The sequence below is a fragment of the Varroa jacobsoni genome, unplaced genomic scaffold (genome assembly GCF_002532875.2).
Source record: "Varroa jacobsoni isolate VJ856 unplaced genomic scaffold, vjacob_1.0 scaffold_852, whole genome shotgun sequence".
Lineage (NCBI taxonomy): Eukaryota > Metazoa > Arthropoda > Arachnida > Mesostigmata > Varroidae > Varroa > Varroa jacobsoni.
The window spans coordinates 93,626-113,895 of record NW_019213754.1 but is presented as its reverse complement, the minus strand read 5'-3'; the positions used below and the strand labels follow the sequence as shown (position 1 = coordinate 113,895).

The window sequence follows — 20,270 nt, the reverse complement described above, 5'->3', positions numbered from 1 at the left end:
TTTAAAATTTCAGACAATCTCTATAAACTATATATCGACGCCAATTGATATAAGTTGCGTTTTTAGCTGGCATAAGGAAGGAAGCAGGCACGCACGTGCAGTAACAGCCCTGTAGTAATATAGTAATGCTACCTAACTACTGGGCGTCTTCATTGTCAATTTCTGTAAGATGAAGATACAGTATATAAATGCGTGTTATTATTAGAAATTACCTATTTATTATAGTGTTTGATGATTCTGGTAAAAGTTTAACTGAATTTAGTCGCTTCTGTTAGCTGCGCTCGCTACGGTGCTTTTGTTATCTTTTTCTATGTTCGTTTGAAGCTCACGTTTTCTATTTATCTATATCTAGTTTATATCAGTTTCTGATAAAAGTATCAGAAACTGATTTTGTTCTTTATAATTAACGTCCGATTTTATCATAGCTGGAAAGCAATGCAAAGTTGTGTTGCGTTAATGAAAAGAAGTGTGTTTTTATTAGCGTCGTAACATTACAATGCTAGCCATCGTCACACATAAAGATCATCAACATAGCCGGAACACGCAAAACGATAAGGCGGACGTTTGACAAAGCCTTAAAGCACTCATAGTACGAACCCGTTGTCATCGAGATTTGAAGAAGCTTGAAGTGGCCACCAATTTCATTTTATCTAGTTTAATATAATAGCAGCTATGAACGTGTCGTCGATACGTAAACTGAACTAACTAAATCTCTTAATGTAGTTAACCATCTGTTTACTGACCTGCACTACGCGTTCTGCTAGTTGCGCTTCGGTCAGGGCTTGCTGGCTTCTTAACTCGAACCCCAATTGCCCTTGCCAACCTGGGGTCCTCTTCCTTCCTCCGTCTGTTCACGTCTACGACTAGCAGAAAGACAAATACTAACGTTTGCAGACGCTGCTCATCGCATGCAGCAAGGTTGGGTGTAAGAGTACTGCTTTCGCTTGTAATTTAGAAAAGGCTAGCGAACTATATTCACGATGTGTGAGCCGATAGCGAGCCCGTCAAGTCGCTAACGGATGTGCGCCACCTGTGGCGCAATAATGTTCCGTAGATAGGGTTTAATTCTTTCTGTAAAAATTTTCACGTCCAAGATCTTCGCTGCGTTAGCTGACAAATACGAGATAAGTAGCAAGTTTCTTCTTTCCAGACTTCTTCAGCTTCAGCCGGGCAGCAGATAGAGCTATATCGATATACAATCAGCTGGTAATCAGTTGGCAAGCTTTTTTCAACAGGTTACTTCGTAAACCAGCACGAAACAATTACCTCTTGAATAGTTTTATTGATTTTCCAAATCGTCGCCTCTGAAATCGCAATGTCCTACTTTCTATTTCAACCTAACTTTGGAGCCTTGTCCCTTTAATCCGTATGTGTATTTTGACGGGTAACGGCTTCCGGAAAACAAATAAACTTTCTTAATGATCTTTCTTGGCTTCAGAACATTCTTATACGGGTGCGTCGTTGTTTATACGGTGCTTCCTCTAGAGGCCTCAGGGTTGTAAAAGCTACTTTTAGAAAAACACCATAGTCATCTCGCCCTACGCCAAACGTTGGCTACATGCTTTCTGATGCCTATCAACCTAATGTTTGTCTATAACAAATACTTCATGGAAATATCTAAGGCGTGCATTTTGCAAATAGCTTTTTATGAACTAGTCGGCAATATATGTATATATTGAAGAAACGTAACACAGGTCCAGGGCATATATAGCCACACCAAAAAGCTCTATTCAATAAGCGTGCGTACACTGCGTATGATATCATAACTTTCATCACGCTAATAATAATCACGTATTTGGTCATTCTGTGTTCTGGTTGTTGGCACAAAAATGTTTCAGACGTGGTGAGATCGCGTGTCTGATTCCGTTCCAGATTTATCAGAGGGCCCCAACTGGAAACGAAGCAAAGTCACATTTGCTTCCTTGCGCCGGTCCCCATTCGATCGAGCAACGCGTCGAGGAAATTGCTCTCGAAGAGTGATTTCCTCCTACATGTTATCAAAGCTATTACTAAACAGCAGCGTCAACCTTCGTTCAGCGTGGGGGGTGGCAATACTATTTGACGAAGGTCGTCTCTCTAGTCCTAGTCCTAGCTGCCTTAGGCTAAGCAGGTTAGTTTTTTAATGGGTTTTGACGCACATAGGAGTGTAGCATTTGCGAGCAAAATCTTATTAATGAGACATGGAAAATGACAGAAAACTGTATTATGGACCATACGCTAACATTTTACTCGATTTTTGTGCGTCTGTGGAAGGTAAAATATGCAGATTATTATCAAGATCCCATATTCCATTATTACTAAAGTTTAACTTAGCCGTACAACGAGCAATGGTGCGATGGAAACAAATCATTGAAAGTTATACCGGTCGTTAGGAGCTTCATGTTATCACTAGTTTTATTATGTAAGCCTAAATGATTATAGTAAAGAATCGTTATCATTACTGTGATATGGTCACCAACTGTTGCGTAGTTAGCGGTTCAACTGACGTAATTCAGGTGGATTTGCTAAGATCAATCACAACGCAGAAAAATCATTATATAGAAAATCGACATAAGTGTGTATTGTGACTCAAGGAAATGTTCAATGAGCAATAACCTCGGGCCAATAGTATAAACGAATCGGGCCAAGTATGAAGTTACGCAAAATGAACCTCGTCGATGACTGCCATAAATAGAGAAAAGGAAAAGCTTTTGCTCGAAGCTGGATTCTCGTCGCCAGAGGCTATGTCCCCCGTTTTTCAACGTTCCGTCCCATCGGTTTCACCCCTTTATAACTCCGAATAGTAATGATAATCGCCCAATTGAGGCGGGTATAAATAAAAATGTATTTTTCATTTGTTTTACGTTACAGTCGAACCGAGAAAGAAACGGGCCAGACGTCAGGCTTTAGTACCAAACATATAGTTATTATACATACATATACAATTATTAACTTTCTACGACATATGATAAAGCTAGCTAATCACCAATCACAAGATAGATAAAGATAGTTGTCACCTGCTCGTTACTATTAGGACCCAAATAGATAATGTATATATCGGTAATCATCATGATTGGTAATTTTTCATTATTATTACAGAAGCATATATACATATATATATGTATACTTTGAGAGAGAGTATATTAATAAACAATTAAAAGACATAAACTCTTATATAGCCTTCATATGTGTGTGTGGCAAATAAAGAATACAGTTTACGCTCTAATATGGCATACTTCTACTTTTGATCATCGTATTTGAATGCATGTATGATACGGTGTATATCATTGAGCTATCAGAGTGAGCCAAACGGAACACTGAGGTCTACGCACTCATTAGAAGTGAGAACGCGATGATTCTCCGACCATGGCTCTTGTACTTACAGATTCTTAAATATTACACACTAACTTCAAAATTTCGATCGAAAATTGCCCATACTGAAATGGGGTCGCAAGGCTCAATATGGGCGTTTGCCATTTTTTGTCTGGTTGTACATTCGATACTTCTAAAAATCGACCAGTCCGCGAATCAGGTATAAAAAATGAGCGGCCCTTACCGCTCGACGTGTCCACGGAGGAAGGACTGACCCAACATGAATCTAATAATGTTCGATAGAGTATTGCAGGCTAATTGTAAAACAGCGTGGACAAGCTCGACATCCAACTGTTTATGCTACTCTAATGCGGCTATTTTCCGTATTTTTTCTTTACTGCCAGCACGCTCAAAATCTATACGTGCATCTTGAGAGCTGTCGGAATTACATAAAACTTTCGCCGAAAATAGTATGTGTCAAAATTTCGTCCCATTAGGTGCCGTAGGTCTTGCCGCCGAACGAATGGCGACATGAGGCACACATTGGAGTTTAGGCCAAAGGAATACCTTCATTATTTACCAGGTTCTCTGGCTACGTCGGGAATCGGTTATAGCCAAGTCATACCCATATGGATATGTAGAGGTGTCTGGCGTTTACTATTTCTATCTACCCTTCTTAGGTTTAGAATATGCCTTAACAAATTTTAAAACATTACAGCAGCTATTCTTCTCGATTTGTAGTTAGAGAGTATTTTATCTAGTGAACATTAAATGTTTTCTTCCTCTAATTTGTGATATTTTTGTTCTGCCTAGAGCGGATAATCAATAGGCGAGCACAAATGAACAGCGGCTACTTGGAACAATACACGATTCCTTGCTGGCACATCTTATCATAGCGTCCTAAGCTGCACAAAGCCGCATCTCGTTGCCCGTATCCCCTAGGCCCTTGTTTCTATCTGTTGGCTATCAGCTGGTTCTGCTTGTTCGCCTCTTAGGGCGGGAGAATTCGCCATGGGACGAACATTTGATCTTTGCGGCCGTCCCTTTAGTTTGTTCCTTCTTCATTTCGTTCAGCTCTTGAGTTTCATCAGCAAACTCAAGAGCTGGACGAAGTAGGACGAAACATACCAGAATGAGAAGCACAGGTCCGGCTCTAGTTCTCCATAAATTGTACTCAGATCCTTGTCTATCTACGGAAGCTAGTACGGCTAGCGGGGGAGCAAACCGAATGCTTCCGCTTGCCCTCAACAATGCGGTGAAACAACGAGAGCACGGGGTACAGGCAAAGCCGTCAGAGTTTCATTTAGAAGAGCCGGATAATACAAAGTGCGCAAAAAGACTCGACGCCCCGCAACAAAGAATACATTATATTGCGGTTCTTTCGCATTCTGGCCACGTCTTAGCTCTGCGACTCTCGGGAGTCGGCGCAGACAAGCTCTCGCAGCACACGGGCAGAAGTAGTTCGTAAAATCCAGTTTGTAGAGAAGGACAAAGCCCGATTCTCTAGTTTGAAGGTCTCCTTAGCGGGTCTCCATAACACATGAAACAGAGTGAATATACAAGTAGAAGAAGCTACAGTCTACATTTTACTAAATGTTGCTACCGAATCGACGACTTTAACAGAGTATCCTAGCAAAAAAAAAAATAAGAGCCGACTGTAACGGACGACGAGCTTGCCAACTGCTATGTTTAATCAAAACAAGTAGTTCTTACCAGAAAGTAATATATAAGAAATTGTTAGATTCTACAAAAGTTCATATGGCTGAGGATCCACTAGTATCAGTGTGGAATAACGTATTGCCAAATACACTGCTACTGCATTACACTGAACGGTGCAGTGTTGAAATTTTTGTACTAGGACCTGACTAGGCCTTGAGTTTTGAAAGCTACCTTTCGACATGCCTTGGCGAAATTTATTAATACGCGACTTCCAGACGCTGCACCTAACAAGAACATATGCAATAACACCCGCATATGCTATACAAAGGAAAGCGAGCTTCAAACTTCTGCGTACGCTGCTAGAGATTCGATCGGTATTTATGGGTTTTCTATCGTGACGGTGAAGACACACGATTTCATATAATTGTCTTTTATAAATTATTTTCAAGAAGAAAGAAGTTCAACAATAGATAGTCACAGCAAAACGGTCAGATAACAGTAGTTATTGAATATTGCACACTGAAGTAAATTAAATATGGATGCCGTTCTATGAGATTTGCTCAAAGGGTATCGAGTGCGAGTGGCAGATGACATGAGACAGCAGAGCTATATGCGTTATTGCAAATCACTCTAAAAGATAACAATCAGGAAAAAAATTAATTTTTATATAGCCATTTAAATTTCAATCTATAATAATCTAAATATCTAAAAAAAGTGACTCTTCTGTAGGCTCTATGGAAGCGAAAAAGGCTCAACCATTTTGGTCGCATAGCACGCGTAGAAGCTCCGGAATGGTAAGAATTTAGGACCCTATAAAAAGGATACTGCCTTCCAAGAGGATATATGTATATATACATAGAGCTGGAAAGAAAGCCGGGAAGGCGGTGAAAAGTGGGCAAGGCGGGTCGACAACGCTAGCAAGAAAAACAGCAAAAAGCATATAAAAGTGAGTCATAGCTATAATAGCAGATCGAAATCTAACCCGCTTCGCGCTGGTCTTAATAGTTACGACCACTCACCTGGCTACCAGATAGGTTCGTTAGTAGCAAGAAACGTATTTCGGCATTCCTGGAATATGCCACAACTGTACGTAATAATAGATACGCAATCTAGAGATTTTCATTTTCGAGACTGGGACACGGCGTTCGTTTGTCTATTTTTTTTTTTTATTTTGAACTATTTGTCTAGGTACTTCTGGATGTGCAATGGGCTAGAATATTCGTATAGACTGTTAGAACCATTATTTTATGCTGTTTGTATCGAACCTAACTGTTATTTTCGCAGCAAAAACATTTGACAACATTGACACCGTACTGGCCTAGATGTTTACATTGGTAGTATAGGGCGTCGAAGAAACCAATTTGTCTAATGAGGCGAGAGTCACTCGTATCGGCCGCTAAAGATTGTATAAATAACGGTACACGTAAATAACACAATTAGGCAGCTGTCTAGGCGCGTAAGTTCAAATTTATGACGATTACGATAACAAAAAAAAACATCGTTTGAATCGTACCGGCACATCGATTGTCCACAACCGTCATTGACGTCGCTTATGCAAGATTTTATAGACTGATTGAAATTAGGCACAACAGAGCCCACACACGACCCTGATTACTTCAGTAGTTGTCTAATAGTAATCTAATACTAACGAGGAAGGCACAAGCTAAATTTTCGGAAAAACTGGTACAATAGGCTGAAATCTCATCGAGTATTTGTACTGCCCATTCCAAGGGTACGCTATTGAATCGGTACGCTGGCGAGCGCTTTCCACACGGGCTTCTCGCGATGGAGACCATTCACAGCGCTTACTTACACAACAGAGGCCTGTGCAGCACGGGTAAGCAATCTGGATGCTACACTGTAAACGAAATTAAAAGTAAGTTCAACGATTTGCCTAGTAGACTACGAAACTTCGACGTTATGGAATGTTGTAACGGTAGATATATTGTACAGGAGCCACCGTCTATTAACTCTAATTAGTAACTGATGTTTGCAATGACATTTGCAGCTCTGTTCGACAATCTCTTAAAAAGATAGCTTACATCTTGTAAATATCCTCTACAGCCGGCTTCTCGTTTGTCTCTTCTGTTCAGTAAAGGGTCTCCGTCACCGTTTGACGCTTCGTTCACTAGCTCAAGGATTTTTTCCATGTGCGGCCGTAGCAGTTTCGTCTTACTAGTTTCGGTAGGCTTAGATCCGATTTTATCGTTAGCACCCGCCGTGAGAATAACCGCCGCAACGACTATCGCGAACAGTAAACGGGCCGGGCGTAAAATACCTAATACATTTGTGATTAGTTTGACGGTGAGCTCTTTTTTGACATACGATAATAGGTTAATATTGTGCGCTTGTTTTTGTTGTTCTAAATCGTGCTCTTTAGCTTCCATCTCCGATTGAAGCTCCTCACAATAGTAACAATATAGGTCTGAGCTTGTCTTCTAACTACCTGCGTGTTATATAACGAGTGCCATAGGATTTTATCTACTTCAATACTAAATATATTAGAAACGGTTTCGCGCGTCACCTCCTCGAATGGCGTCCTACTGAATCGACCTAACGGCAGGTGTCCTCAGTCGTTCTATAATATTGTGCTATGGCACCTTCTCTTCTCTCTGAGTCAACAATAATTGTTTATTTATATTGTCGTACGGGTGCGAAACGATATTGAAAGGCGTCTTCTCAATTAGAGGCTATCGTCATCGCTCGAACGCTATCGTTAAATTTCTGCTGCTCATGTTTTAAAGTGTTTTTATTTAGACATCGCTAAAATTAACACTTCGGTTGGCCGTAGTGGAGACTCTGCCTGTTGGAAAATTGTCATTACAATAGCCGACTCCTTGTGTCTTGCAAAGCCAAACAGGTCCCCAGATTTTTATAACGAAGCTAGATGAAAAAACACTTCTACTCTACTCTTTGAAACATATAGATTAAATAGAATAGCCATGAGGACCTACATAAGGAGAGGCAGCTCGTAGAAATTGGCTAGAGGTTCCGCTTTCAGGACCAATAGCGGTTAAGAGTGTCAGAGCGCCTAGTGAAACGCACAAAACTTTCATAGTCGTAATTCAAGCAGCTGTTTTGGGAGACAGACTGTGACCTGGCATTTAACCTGCTTTCTGAAAGGATCATTTAGGCGATCAATATAATTAATCTGGATTCATCCTTGCTGTCCGCGCGATATTTTTGGCAAGCTATACATGAAAATATTATGATATTAAGTGAACGCTTTACTTCACGGACCTAGCACTTCGACGTCTAGTACTAACGCCATTAGGGATTTCCTGCAGCAGACCCATGAAGCAGCACGGTATCTATACATAATCGTAACCATTTAACTGACGCTAAAGTTCAACGATCAGCGCATGCTCACGGTTAGCCAGTCAGGACAGTCAAAAAAATGCCTACTATCTACCCAGACCACGTCGCTCCCAGATAAATCTAAAATTTATTAAGACCAGAGAAACTAAATAGTGGCACCTAGCTTTGCCAGCTTCTATTTTTTAAATCTAAAAACTATCTAAATGAGTCCACTTGAGTAGTTGACTCAGATTCAGTCAATTAGGGCTCAAGCTTTATTATTTAAGAATTACAATATCTGCTTAATAATATTGCGTATACTTACTAAACAATGAATGAGGCCTGAAGCCAGATATTTGCTGAGACAACATTGTTTTTTATATTTTGAGCGGCCTAGTTTGAGACTGGTATTTCCAGTAGCCGGTCCGGGTTTCCCGATAGCTGTCAACAGTTGTTTGGATCAGGATCTGCTTACAGCCGGATTGCTATATTTTGCCTAGAAAAATAGAAGCGTAAGCACTCTGTGCCATTATTCATGTCACATAAAAATAAACAATTTTTTAAAAATAAATAATTTTTAGAACTTCATTTATGGTAATTAGACAAAATATATTGATTATGTATACACTTGATTCGACAACTTTTGCTTTTACTTATTCTAAATTTTATAAACTTCTAGTTGTTTTGCGTTTTCTAAAGCTTCGGTTGATAAAACATAGTCTACCGATGTTTTCAAAATCACGTGTTATCCTTATAGATATAGTAAATGATGTAGATTCTTTGTAAATAGTGTTCTACAGAAAGTAAAGCTTTTAGATATTGGGTAGCCGAGGTTTTCTTATTCTCCACAGATGGCAAATTTCTGCTATTCGTATTTATTTAGCTACACTCTTTTTATGGAATCAAATACCGTACGTTACTGTGATATATATGCATATATCTATATAGTATGTTTCTTACAAAAAAAAACTATTATCATAAAAAAATTCAAGCCAAAGAAAACATTGGCAGATATTTTCTGTATGCAGGTGCTATTAAATATAGCATTAAAAACAAGCAATATAATAGTAATATAATAAGCAAATATATTAGCCGCAGTTTCATAATAACAGCTTGCTCTTATGTGCAGTAGTGATACATTATGAAAGGCGGGTGATATTTTTGCAGGAAGCTCAGTTTTTTTCCAAAATGTCCGTGTTGTAATTTTAGGAGGTACGGGGGGCAAACGACCTCCTTTCGGATCACCTTAACTAAATTCAGATAGTAGAGACTGACTATACTACTCGCAGAGTTCATCCGCAGAACAGAACGATTCTAACTTTAAAGAGTGCTTAATTTGTCAGGAAGCATAGTGACACACGTTCTAAACTTAGCGGTAGTACAGAAGTTAGTTCTCAGTAGAAGAAGTTGTTGAAGTACCGCAAAAAGCGATGCAAGTAACGACTTTATTGCAGAAAAATTGCAAAGACTAGAGTATGGTTTTTTGGAGGGCGGACTGTCGCAAAGTCAACTGGTCCTCGTAGGTCAAATCCAAAAAGCAACTTTAAGTTGTTTAATACGTTGTGTGGAGTACCGACAGAAGTTCTGAAGCATAGAACCATCGGTTCCAGTCCTCTGGAGCAGTGCATGCGCTCTCCGTGTACTCGTAAATAAGGTTGTTATTGTTATTTAAGTTGATAAGGAGAAGTGGAACTCACCTTTGTTATTGTTCAACGGCCCGTACTATTCAGGTAACGATGCTCAATATAGGCCAGTTGCCGCACTATGTTTAAAATTGTATTCTATTAAACAGAGCGGAAGCTATTAACGTTCCCGTATTTATAAAGCACCACCGTATTATATCGTACATGTACCTGTGTTTCGTCTTAGTGGAAAAGCACACTACTTGCTATTAATAATTTTTGTTACAACACCGAATCTTTACTTCAGCCTATCATTTCCCTGCTAAGCAAACAAGCCCGATGTTATGCTACAAGGCCCATGGCAACGAAAGGTCTAGCGACTTCCCACCCGTCGTGTCACCCTCACGTTGGTATGAAGCAGAAGGCCCCACACATTACGCAGCACGTTTTCAACAGACAAACGACCGGCTTCTAAGCGACTACAGTCAACAGAGCACGAACAAATAGAAAGTGACGCAAAATAATGCCATTGTTCCAATGTGACTCATACCAAGGGGTAAATATCTGCCTATAGACAATGTTCGTAACAGGGACGTTCTACCGAAACCGGCAAATGAATACAGGGCTATGTATGAGTAAAGGATAATTTCGCAAACACTTAAGTCGAAGCTGACCTAAGTGGATACGCCTAAAAGCCCCCAGTATGCCATTAACAATACTGATTTGATACAATTCACATGTAGACTCACACAATTAATTGGCCAATGCTTTGCACCATGTGGCATAAATATTTACTGATTAGTTTGCAATCAATGAATATTGGAACATAATTTGCATAAATAATTCGAGCAGTACAGAAAAAACACATAAATCACTGAGGGCAACCATCAGACTATGAATCATATGATGGTGAAGCGTGTGATGAAACAGGCTTATGGAATCACAACAAAGTAAATTGGCGTTACGGTAGCGTAATGAGTTGGCCGATCTTATAGGATGTCTACGAGAAAGAGAAACAGACAACCATTAGAATGAGATAGAACGAAATGTGCAAAAAAAAAATGATGTGATGAATGCCCTTCGTATACGTTGCAGCTGTACCGTTTTATATATTAGATAATTATGTAGGACGCTGTGTCAAAAAAAATTTACAATCCAATCATTACCACCTTCGTATGGTACACGATTATCTCTAGGCTTAACATAGGCCGGTTCATAGGAATATCCTCGAAGAAGTCATACGTTTGCCGAGCGAATTGACATGAAGAATTCAGCTTAAAATCGCATTTACTGCAATAAGTTAAGCTGATTTTTGATAGATCTACTATATTTCGGTAGCTGCTATAATTTGCAAAGGTGGCGCATTGTAAAGTTCAATGACAATTCTCCATGAAAATATATCATAAAATTTCTCTGTTCAGGCCACTTTGGGCTCTGCTACGATCCTTCCGCTGTGTGATAAGAACTTGCTCAAATATTGAAAATGTCTGATACCTTACGATTTTATACGGTCTGCCTTAATCGGCCTTGGAGTGAAGTTGATGCATACACTGCGAACATAAGCAAGCTCTATCTACATAGCTTCTAAAAGCGACTTTTTAATGGCGTTCCTGCGTTTCTCAGCGTGTCAAGCTTCAAAACAACTTAGAAATCTGGGATCCCGTAGATTTCCCCGAAGTTAATATTGTATTTCGTGTATATGATCAAAATAAAGAAAAAAACATCTATGTATAGTACTAACAGCAAGTAGTGCCGGTCCGCTTATATGGTCTTCTCAAATACTGAAGTCCAAGCACGCCTACGAGTTTCTTACGGGGCTTTGACCACTGGATTGGGCGGATATTTAAAATGTACTTATTAGACTATTTGCGAAAATTTTCCAATAGAGGGCCAAGGTTTTCACGGAGCACCACATGGATATTTCCTTCCGCACAGATAATAAGTAATTGTCGAGCATTTGTCCAGCTTTAAGGTTTTAGCGTTAAGTCCATGCTGAAACCTGCAGACGAAGCCTTCGAGATATACCGGGCGATTGCGCTTCTCTAGAAATGATGATCTCGTTAGTTTTTATGTACATGCAGAACGTTGACGCAATTCTATTTCAATAAGCTTCCACTAAGAACCTTGATATGATGCCTTGAAAAAAAAGTCTGGAAAGAATCACGGAATTTAGCTGGTATAACACAACAATCAATGTTTAGGTTTTAACAGGGCGTTACAAAGCTCCTATAGAACAGTGTTCATATATTGCAGATAAAAACAGGGAACTTTGAAAGTTCCAACGTATTCATTTATCAGTGGACAAATGGCCTGCTATGGTCGATTATGTACTCGATACGTTTAGATTCGAGAACCGGCCCGATTAATCGGGTATTCCTGAACACGATACAAAGTATCACTGCGATGACGGATAGCTGATATATGAACAGGTTACGCTATGAGCAGTCAGTGTCTGACTTGGCTTCCACAGGTGACGACCTGTTTCTGTTATTACGAAACGTTCTAGTCGGTGATTTATGCCGCCATTTAGTGGCAAGCTGCGTCTCAGCACTGTTGTGTTTACGTAACAAGTGACCACTGATGATTCTAACCACTATAGCATGTATCACATGGGATAACTTGTCAACATCAAAAAAAAAAAGCTACAGATTGTAGAAATTGCCAGTCGGAATAAATGCGACACAATTTTAAAGGTAACAAAATAAAACAGGCTTTTTCAAAAACCCATTATCATTTAATTTGTCATTTAAAATAGATGTTTCGAGCTTTACGTATCGTATTTTCGGCGTGCTTTAGATGGCTGGCTTCTAGCATGAGATGAAATATGTCTATTACGAATTATGATATCAGGTCTTTATTGTAGTCATTGTAACAGTATCGAACAGCAGCAGCCTTCGGCCGAATAGAAGCAAGTAGGCAGCCGACTCGTTGCATTGAATCATATTAATTAGATGAGGAACGAAGGCTACTAATCCTAAAACCTAGGAGATTGATCGCTCGCTCGCTCGCTTTGTTACGGCCAAAATCATTCTTTTGTAGGTATATTGACGTGAAGCTGATAGGACAAACGCAGACTGCGCCAGGCCGCAGTAGCCTATTCCTAAAGAAAGCATACAGGTCAATTGTAAGTTTTATTAAATTGTAAACCGATAGCTGTATTCTAAGACGTCCCCTATCCCATAGATAAACATGAGCCTTCCACAACGCCTTAGAATATGGTATCAGATATAACGAACTTCACACAAAGTTCCTCAAAGATAGAAATTAACTCAGTCGATAAGATATGTGCGTCAATAGAGACGAATGAAAAATAGCCTGCTTATTTATGACGAAAAATATAGTGATGGCACGATTTACTACAGCTTTTTTCGTTTCGTCGAAGAACTCGTTGGTGCAATGCAACTTCGAAGTAATACACCCGTACATCCGCAAAGGTAATCGATCGAATCCGTTTGGCCGATCAGTCTACTTCTATGGATGAAAATAGCGAGCTTGTCCTATTTCTATTGACCAATTATAATATAGCGGGGAACATTTGGCATAGCATCTGTGACAATACACCTTTCTGCAATCATTGATGTTATGCTTTGAGACATAATATTGATCATTATATAGAAAAAAAAACTGTCAACATAACTGCTATTCAGTATTAATTATAATGTAATATTATATTGAGGATGCCTTTACTGCCATGTTATGTCGTGCTGTTGATGAGCAGAGTACACGTGCGAGATAGTGATAAACCAATCGGTTATCGGACCAACAACGATTATCGGCCCTTTAAAGAAGCTAGTTTATATATTGTATAGTTCTAATAAATCTACAGAAACTTAACGCATAGGTATAAGAATGTACGCAACGAAAATATCTCATTCTCCTAAATAAAAAAAAAAAGAAAAAAAGCAAAAATATTTGAGTCACCGAAGTTTTTTTACTTTAAATATATAAAAGTTGAGTTTACTCTGAGTTGGAATGGAAAAACAGGTTCGATGAAAAAGGATTAGCAAGTAGTTTTGCGTTTGCAGGATGTCTATCTATTATACAGTCTAGTGGGGTTCTACTTTCTAGTGGGAAAAGCGTGTAACCGAACACGCTTAAAACAGAGCAGTGTTTGTTCCATTCACTCTTACTGTAGGCAGCGTTTTATATGTCGGATAGTTTCCAGCTAAAAGGTTAGATCCACAAAGAATACCAACGGAAAACCCATTATAGTTTGGTTTCTTTACTGACTCCTGCACGATCGAGGTATCCGATGTTTTGGCAACGCAATAGCCAGGGGATAAGTAAAGCCCCCGTTTATCGACCGGCTCGTGCTCGTATATAGCCTTCACTGGGGGGGCGGCTACATAAGCGTAGAAATAGGACACATCCAACGATACCAATTGATCAGTGGCATCAGTGCGGCGGGCCTGCATGAGTTCATAGGCAATACGGCACACCCCACTTGAAAGGGTGCACACTAGCTTATCCGTTTGGGCTAAGAGAAACAGATCGATAATTAGGCCTTGCAACGAAGCAGGGTAATCTCGCGTGTCAAGGTCGTTGGCAAGTTCTGCCGATCTGACATTTGAGATAAACACAAAATCAGGAAAATTTTCTCGGAGGTCGTCGAGTACCTGGGGTTCATCTGTAGCCACAAATACTCGTTTTGGTATGTTAGCTCCGAGACTCCTATAATATTCTTCGGCATGCTCCATATATTCTTCTACCTCATGGTACGCTGCCTCGGAGAATTTGTCTGTTCGTCGAATTTGTAAGCCTACTATTGGTGATTTAAAGCCTAGTAGCTGTTTGGCCTGTTGCACTAGTTCTTCCGTGAGGCTCGATGGCCGTAAGATGTATCCGATAAACTGCCCAAACCACCACGCGTAGGGCTCCTGGTGATAACGCACAAGAGTCTCAGCCACATCAACAGGAATGGTATGAATAGACAGACGAGCTTGACCGTTTGGCCCCGGCATAGTGGGGTCATCGGCTAAATTGGAACAATTTTCTTTGCTACTATCCGACTCATCAAGAGGTCGAAAACTTTCATTCCAAGTAAAATTTGCGTTTAGGTAGTGCCAGTCTTTTGTGTCGAGAACGACACGTTTATTGTCCTGGAATCCTTTTATAAGGCACCATAACACATCGTGGATTCCTGATGCGAACCCATACGGGTTTGTGAGCTTGCATTTCACTGTCCTGCTGCAGGGATACGCTTGGCGTTGTTGAATTGCTGTCTGTACTTTGAGCTTAAGTTTATAGAGTGCTTCGCGGGATTTCCTTGCTAGGCCAGTGCGTACCATGAAGTCTTTGAGTTCTTTGCGTAATATCCGATTGTATTCTCTCGAATGACTGGCTAACGATATCAGTCGATCTTCAATCAATCTTCTCTCCTCTATATAAGGAAATCTTTTAACGAGCAGTTGAAGATGCAGCAAGCTATTGGTGAGAAATCTCTGGTAGTCCTTCAGAGTTTGGTAAATGTGGCCTGCAAGAGGCTCAAGATTTGTGAACTGAAACCTTCCATTGGGTTCAAAGTGCGCTGATGAACGCAACGTATCTTCGAATTCGTTATTTTTAGCAAGAGTTTCTAACGTTTGCCAAGCATTGGTTTTCGGAGTACGGACCTTCAGTCCAAAAATGTCCAGCAGGCCTCGATGTACTACTGGAGCTGTATCCCGCTTGCGGTGTGCAACGTATTGATCAAAGCTCTCATCGATACCCTGGCCATCAGCTTGTTCTAACTGAACGTCCCGAGCGTACAGCCATATCGACGTGACTACCGCAGCAATGATGACAACAATGACGGAACGCTGAGTATGCAGCTTGCGGCGACAGAATTTCTTTCCCGATACCATAGCTCACAACTGGAGTGCAGTTAGTAGATATGGCGCAACTTCACTTTAGCCTCTTTTTTTCTTATGGTTATTTAGCGGTAGTGCACACGATTCGTTCCGTAAAGAAGTTCCGTAACCTATTCTTGATACGCTATTGAATCCATCTAACCAAACATAGCCGCTCTACACCAATCAGCACTTCCCTGTTCTAGCGTTGTAGATTTTAAGCGTATTTCACGTTTTTACTTTTCTAGAGTGGGTCGCTTCGTGAAGATGTATCGAACGACAATGTATCTAATGGTTGCGCGAAGAGGCCACTTAAGCTAGCTGGTACGTCGAGGCTGTTCTTCACGAATCGACTTGACTAACTTTGGCCGCCGTAACAAAAAGTCCACTGCTATTGACACGTACTTGATCCGGTGGTGCACAGTTTATAATTAACTATTGGGGCTATTGGATAAATCCGGTCAGTGGCAGTAGTGTGGACAAGCTAATGCTGGGCGTTAAACGGTCAGGAGGATGTCGCTAGATTGCCGCCGACCCCCAAACGATAGATGAATGTCCGTGTGTGCGCGTGGTACCGAGGCGACAAAACCCCTAACACTAAATTCAGCATTACAAATGCGTTTTACAACATCGACGTCGTTTGGGGGGGGGGGGACAGCTCAACTAGACTCTACCGAGCTTCCCATCATTTAAATTGCAACGAACCGACAATTTTTTTTCGGTAGCGACCAATTCCAGCGACGGTTCTTGTGTCTGTGGAACGAATGATGAAATAGGGTAAGTGTAGGAAAATAAAGTATGGATCGGACAAAACCGCCGAACTGCGATATCAGCTGGCTGAAAAAGTACTTCATCCGCATCGCACCGGATAGTAGGGTAACCAATGGCAGAGTACTGACCATTAGATGATGAAGCTTACGAATTATACAGATAACATTTGCAGTGTTATTGTTTCATACTAATCGAATTACCCTTATCTAGTGATACGTTTTTGGTCGGTGGTAGATTTTGAAAGCTTAACAGCTTAGTTAGTAGACGAAGCAAAGTTACCCTCTATTCTCTGTCTCGCTACCTTTATCTAGGAGCAGATAGATGTATATGTGCGCGTGCTACTACCGATCGGTTGTTGCTTAACACATTATCATTACTGTGATTTCGAAGGCCGATTAACAACTGAATCATTACTGTTCATGAGCTAGAGGATACATGGTACCGTTCAGTGCATTCTTGCAGGCGTCCATACACCTTTCGTCATAATTCTAGTCAGTCTTTATTTAGATGTGACGTTTTGTCTATCTGACCATAACCATTAACCCTTCACTGAACTTAGGTACATCTAACTGCTTGGTTTTTCTTAAAAATACGTTCGTTTATAGCTAAACTAAAACAGTCACGCATCCGCCATCTTGGTTGGTACTGATTTGTCAGATATTAATAGCTATATACGATGAATTAGAATATAATGCCAGTAAATGTAAATTACCTTATTTAATTGCAACACGTAACGCTGATTACTTAACCGTTTTGGCTATTGAGCCGTACCATTTATTTGTATGCCTTTTGTCGAAATAGGTAAACGATATAACGTGAATTTGATTATATTTGCTTTATATAAACTTAAAGGCATACAACCAGTCGCTCAGGCCGTGGATCCTATTCGCAAGGGAAAAGCGTCTATTCCGCTTTTATGTCAACACAAGCGTCGGTGTCGACTGTTTCATCTGTTAGGTAAGTCGTAAGTGGCCATCGGACTGGCGTTTTCTGTGGTGAGTGGTAAAAGTGAATGTGACGGTTTCCTGCGGCTGGTTCTCTCATGCCCTGGAGTGAAACGGACACCGGATGGTTCGTTGTGCGATCCTGAATAGAATAGGCAATTCGTTGTATTGCAGCATTCGATATCATTTGCTGTCCGCTTCTCTGGTGCTTCTGCTTAGATTTAGACAACAATGTCGTTTGAGAATTGGCCAACGGCCACCATCTACCGTAAGCTGATTCTCGTTACCGGCAGAATGGCCCTGTTGGCAATTCAGTTCCCATAACAATATGCCAGCAAACGTTAGTTAATCTCTGTCCGCTGTGATTTTCTGCTCTTTCTATGACAATCGTCATGAATAGATAAACAGAATATTATATAAATGTATAGCACGAAGAAAGGCACGCGCAAATACAACACAGCGTACAAATTGCACGTACGAAATTAACATGATTACAATTATTTTTCCCATATGACTAGGTATGTGGGATGATGGCAAAAAAAAAAAAGCTTTATAAAACACGAATCCTTACACCATGATTAGTTTGTGGGATTAGTATACGACTATCCTGCAAACGTGGGTATATGGGTCGCGACATTAACGAAAAACTGTGAGTTAACCATGCGCATAGCGTATTGTCATACTGGCGTTTGGGGATTGAGACCAATCGGCATTGAAGTTATATTCTCTAAAGTTTAGCTTTAACGGATGCAGTCACAGATCTCATACGCCGCTTGAATATCTCCATGTTTAAGTTGCTTCGGGTGTTAGTGGTCTGTTGCTAGAGTTCGATAACTCCAAGTTTGCTACACTTACGGGATAGATGCATGAGCAAGACTGGACAGAACGCAGGGAGCTTTGATTAGCAACTCCATTGAAATTTGCGGCCACCAGTATTCACTCCATGCATTCAGATGTTTTGATAGTCAGGGAAGTTATACAAGGAACTTTTGTGATAAAATTAAGTTATTATAAAATCGAAGACATTAGAGAAAAACAGGTAGTTTCTGCGCGCTCATATTCGACGGGCAGAATCGAAGTGCAGTAATTGATATAGCGAAACACTCTGCAAAATCGTCATCCCCCATCAGCAAAATGGCCGATGCAGCTAACACAACATAGCTCAACTTTGGGTGCGGTGCTTTGTATTAGCTTACAAAAATCTGGGCACTGTTCGTTCTATAAGTCTGGATTTTTATGCAACCTAATTATTACGTAGTATCAAAATTGCAATGACTCACATGTCTGACGGCTTGCAAGTATATCTGATTACAAGTGAGCTCCTTATGTATCTATCACTGATTTCTCTTAAACATATTTCTTTAATGGATTTCTTTTTTCAAATTTGCTTTAGTTGGCCCGCACAACGCCGCAAGCAAAAACGCCTGTTGGGGCGGCATCAGTCTTGGAAAAGGCCGTCCCTAATGAAAAACTTCCAGGGGTCACCTTCTTCACACGGAACTGTGTCACGCTCAGTAAGGTACCAACTTGAATGTAATGTAGCATTGCTATAATGATTACTTTGAGTTGCCGAATTACCGTTCATTACTGAGCTCTCAATGATGATCTTAGCAATATATATTTAAATGCTCGCATCTAGTAAGTTTCCAATTTTCGCTTAAATAGAACAATAACGAAAATAATGTTGTGAGTCAAGCGGGGCACTGAATTGCCATTACAGCGCGAAATCGTATACGGGTGGATTCTCTTGCCGGCACGAACTTCACCAGCACAAGTAACAGACGCCTCAAATACAGCGACGGCAGCTGCAGGTGACGGCAGGCCCTAAGAATGGCAACTACCATGGACAGTAACTAGCGAGTCTAGATATCCTCTCCCCCAGAGTAGGCCGTTCAGCATTTTCGGAGGAACTCAGTTATGTTTTTTCCACATCCATCAGTTCGAGTAACGTACTGCCTACTTCTGTTGCCATTGGCATCGCTGTTACCAGATAAATGTTTGACGTGTCCCTCAGAACGAAACGAGTTCCTTGCTTTCTTTTTTTTTTTCTAGATTTTTATTCACTTGAAGCATAGAACGGTGGAAGCGTATTCGTCAATGTAATTCGTTACGTTCTAAGGCCTTGCACACCGTTGCCGCAATAAAGATGACGCACGCTGGGACAGCGGTACGTGGTGACTCGTTTTTTTGCCACAGCAACGTCCACAGCGACCGTAACTTGTCTTGAGGTCACTTAGGAGGTCTGGCTAGAGATTAGGGCAATAAAGATATTGGACGGAATAAAGTTAAACTCAAAGCGCTCAAACTCAAAATAAAAAAAACGTAATATGCAAAACGTAGGGGATTATGCTGCGCTTATCTCTAGAACACGTGCCTGGACTGAAAAGATCGCTGTTCAAGTGTACATAAGATAAAATTCACAACCAACTAATAATACTGTTCGAGCAATTAGACAAGGTAATTCTATGGTTCAATAACCGTATACTAGCGCAGATCGTGCTCCCATGTCTAGATTTATCTCATTGCGTGTTGAATGCTGCCTGCAACAATGCAATAGATATTGCGTATTTAAATGTATATATATTATGGCAGAAACCGTTTTAGCTCTTTAAAAAGTGTCGACGTTAGCTCTACTCTAGAAGAGCGTTTTTTTCACAATGGAGGATTCTGTCACTCATTTATTATATGTCCCCATTTGATTTTTATGTCGTTTACGAATTATACTCGTCCACTGAGTCATGAAAAGTAGGTTTCATAGTATTATTGCATCAATAAGTCATAAAGTATTGCATCAAAATCTTGTTATCTGCGGCAAGCATGGCACAGTTCGTACGAAGCCCAAGCAAACGTTTTTAACT

General features: G+C 40.4%; 2 protein-coding genes and 2 long non-coding RNA genes across 8 annotated transcripts in view; 2 read left to right on the top strand and 2 right to left on the bottom strand.

Annotated features, from left to right (window-relative positions):
- Positions 1-3,205, top strand: part of LOC111264382 (phosrestin-2) — an 88,864-nt gene extending 85,659 nt beyond the window's left edge. For all 5 annotated transcript variants that reach the window (XM_022840244.2, XM_022840241.2, XM_022840247.2 and 2 more), the window contains exon 13: positions 1,839-3,205. In XM_022840244.2, coding sequence (XP_022695979.1) covers positions 1,839-1,980 — 142 coding nt within the window. In that variant the 3' untranslated portion in view covers positions 1,981-3,205. The remainder of the gene's footprint in view (positions 1-1,838) is intronic.
- A 1,807-nt stretch (positions 3,206-5,012) lies between these two features.
- On the bottom strand, positions 5,013-11,597 carry LOC111264380 (uncharacterized). The gene is made up of 4 exons (XR_002682832.2): positions 9,945-11,597; positions 8,573-8,743; positions 6,993-7,228; positions 5,013-6,808 (listed from the first exon to the last, which is right to left on the bottom strand). It is a non-coding gene; the product is annotated as an uncharacterized LOC111264380 (long non-coding RNA).
- A 2,181-nt stretch (positions 11,598-13,778) lies between these two features.
- Positions 13,779-16,443, bottom strand: LOC111264379 (alpha-(1,6)-fucosyltransferase-like). Its single transcript, XM_022840240.2, has one exon. The coding sequence runs from the start codon at positions 15,710-15,712 to the stop codon at positions 13,964-13,966; it is 1,749 nt and encodes a 582-aa protein (XP_022695975.1). The 5' UTR covers positions 15,713-16,443; the 3' UTR covers positions 13,779-13,963.
- An 893-nt stretch (positions 16,444-17,336) lies between these two features.
- Positions 17,337-19,789, top strand: LOC111264381 (uncharacterized). The gene is made up of 3 exons (XR_002682833.2): positions 17,337-17,425; positions 18,806-18,931; positions 19,133-19,789. It is a non-coding gene; the product is annotated as an uncharacterized LOC111264381 (long non-coding RNA).
- The last annotated feature ends 481 nt before the right edge of the window (positions 19,790-20,270 follow it).

Excerpts from the sequence above, each read along its gene's own strand:
- LOC111264379 (XM_022840240.2), bottom strand. The coding sequence starts at position 15,712 with ATGGTATCGGGAAAGAAATTCTGTCGCCGCAAGCTGCATACTCAGCGT.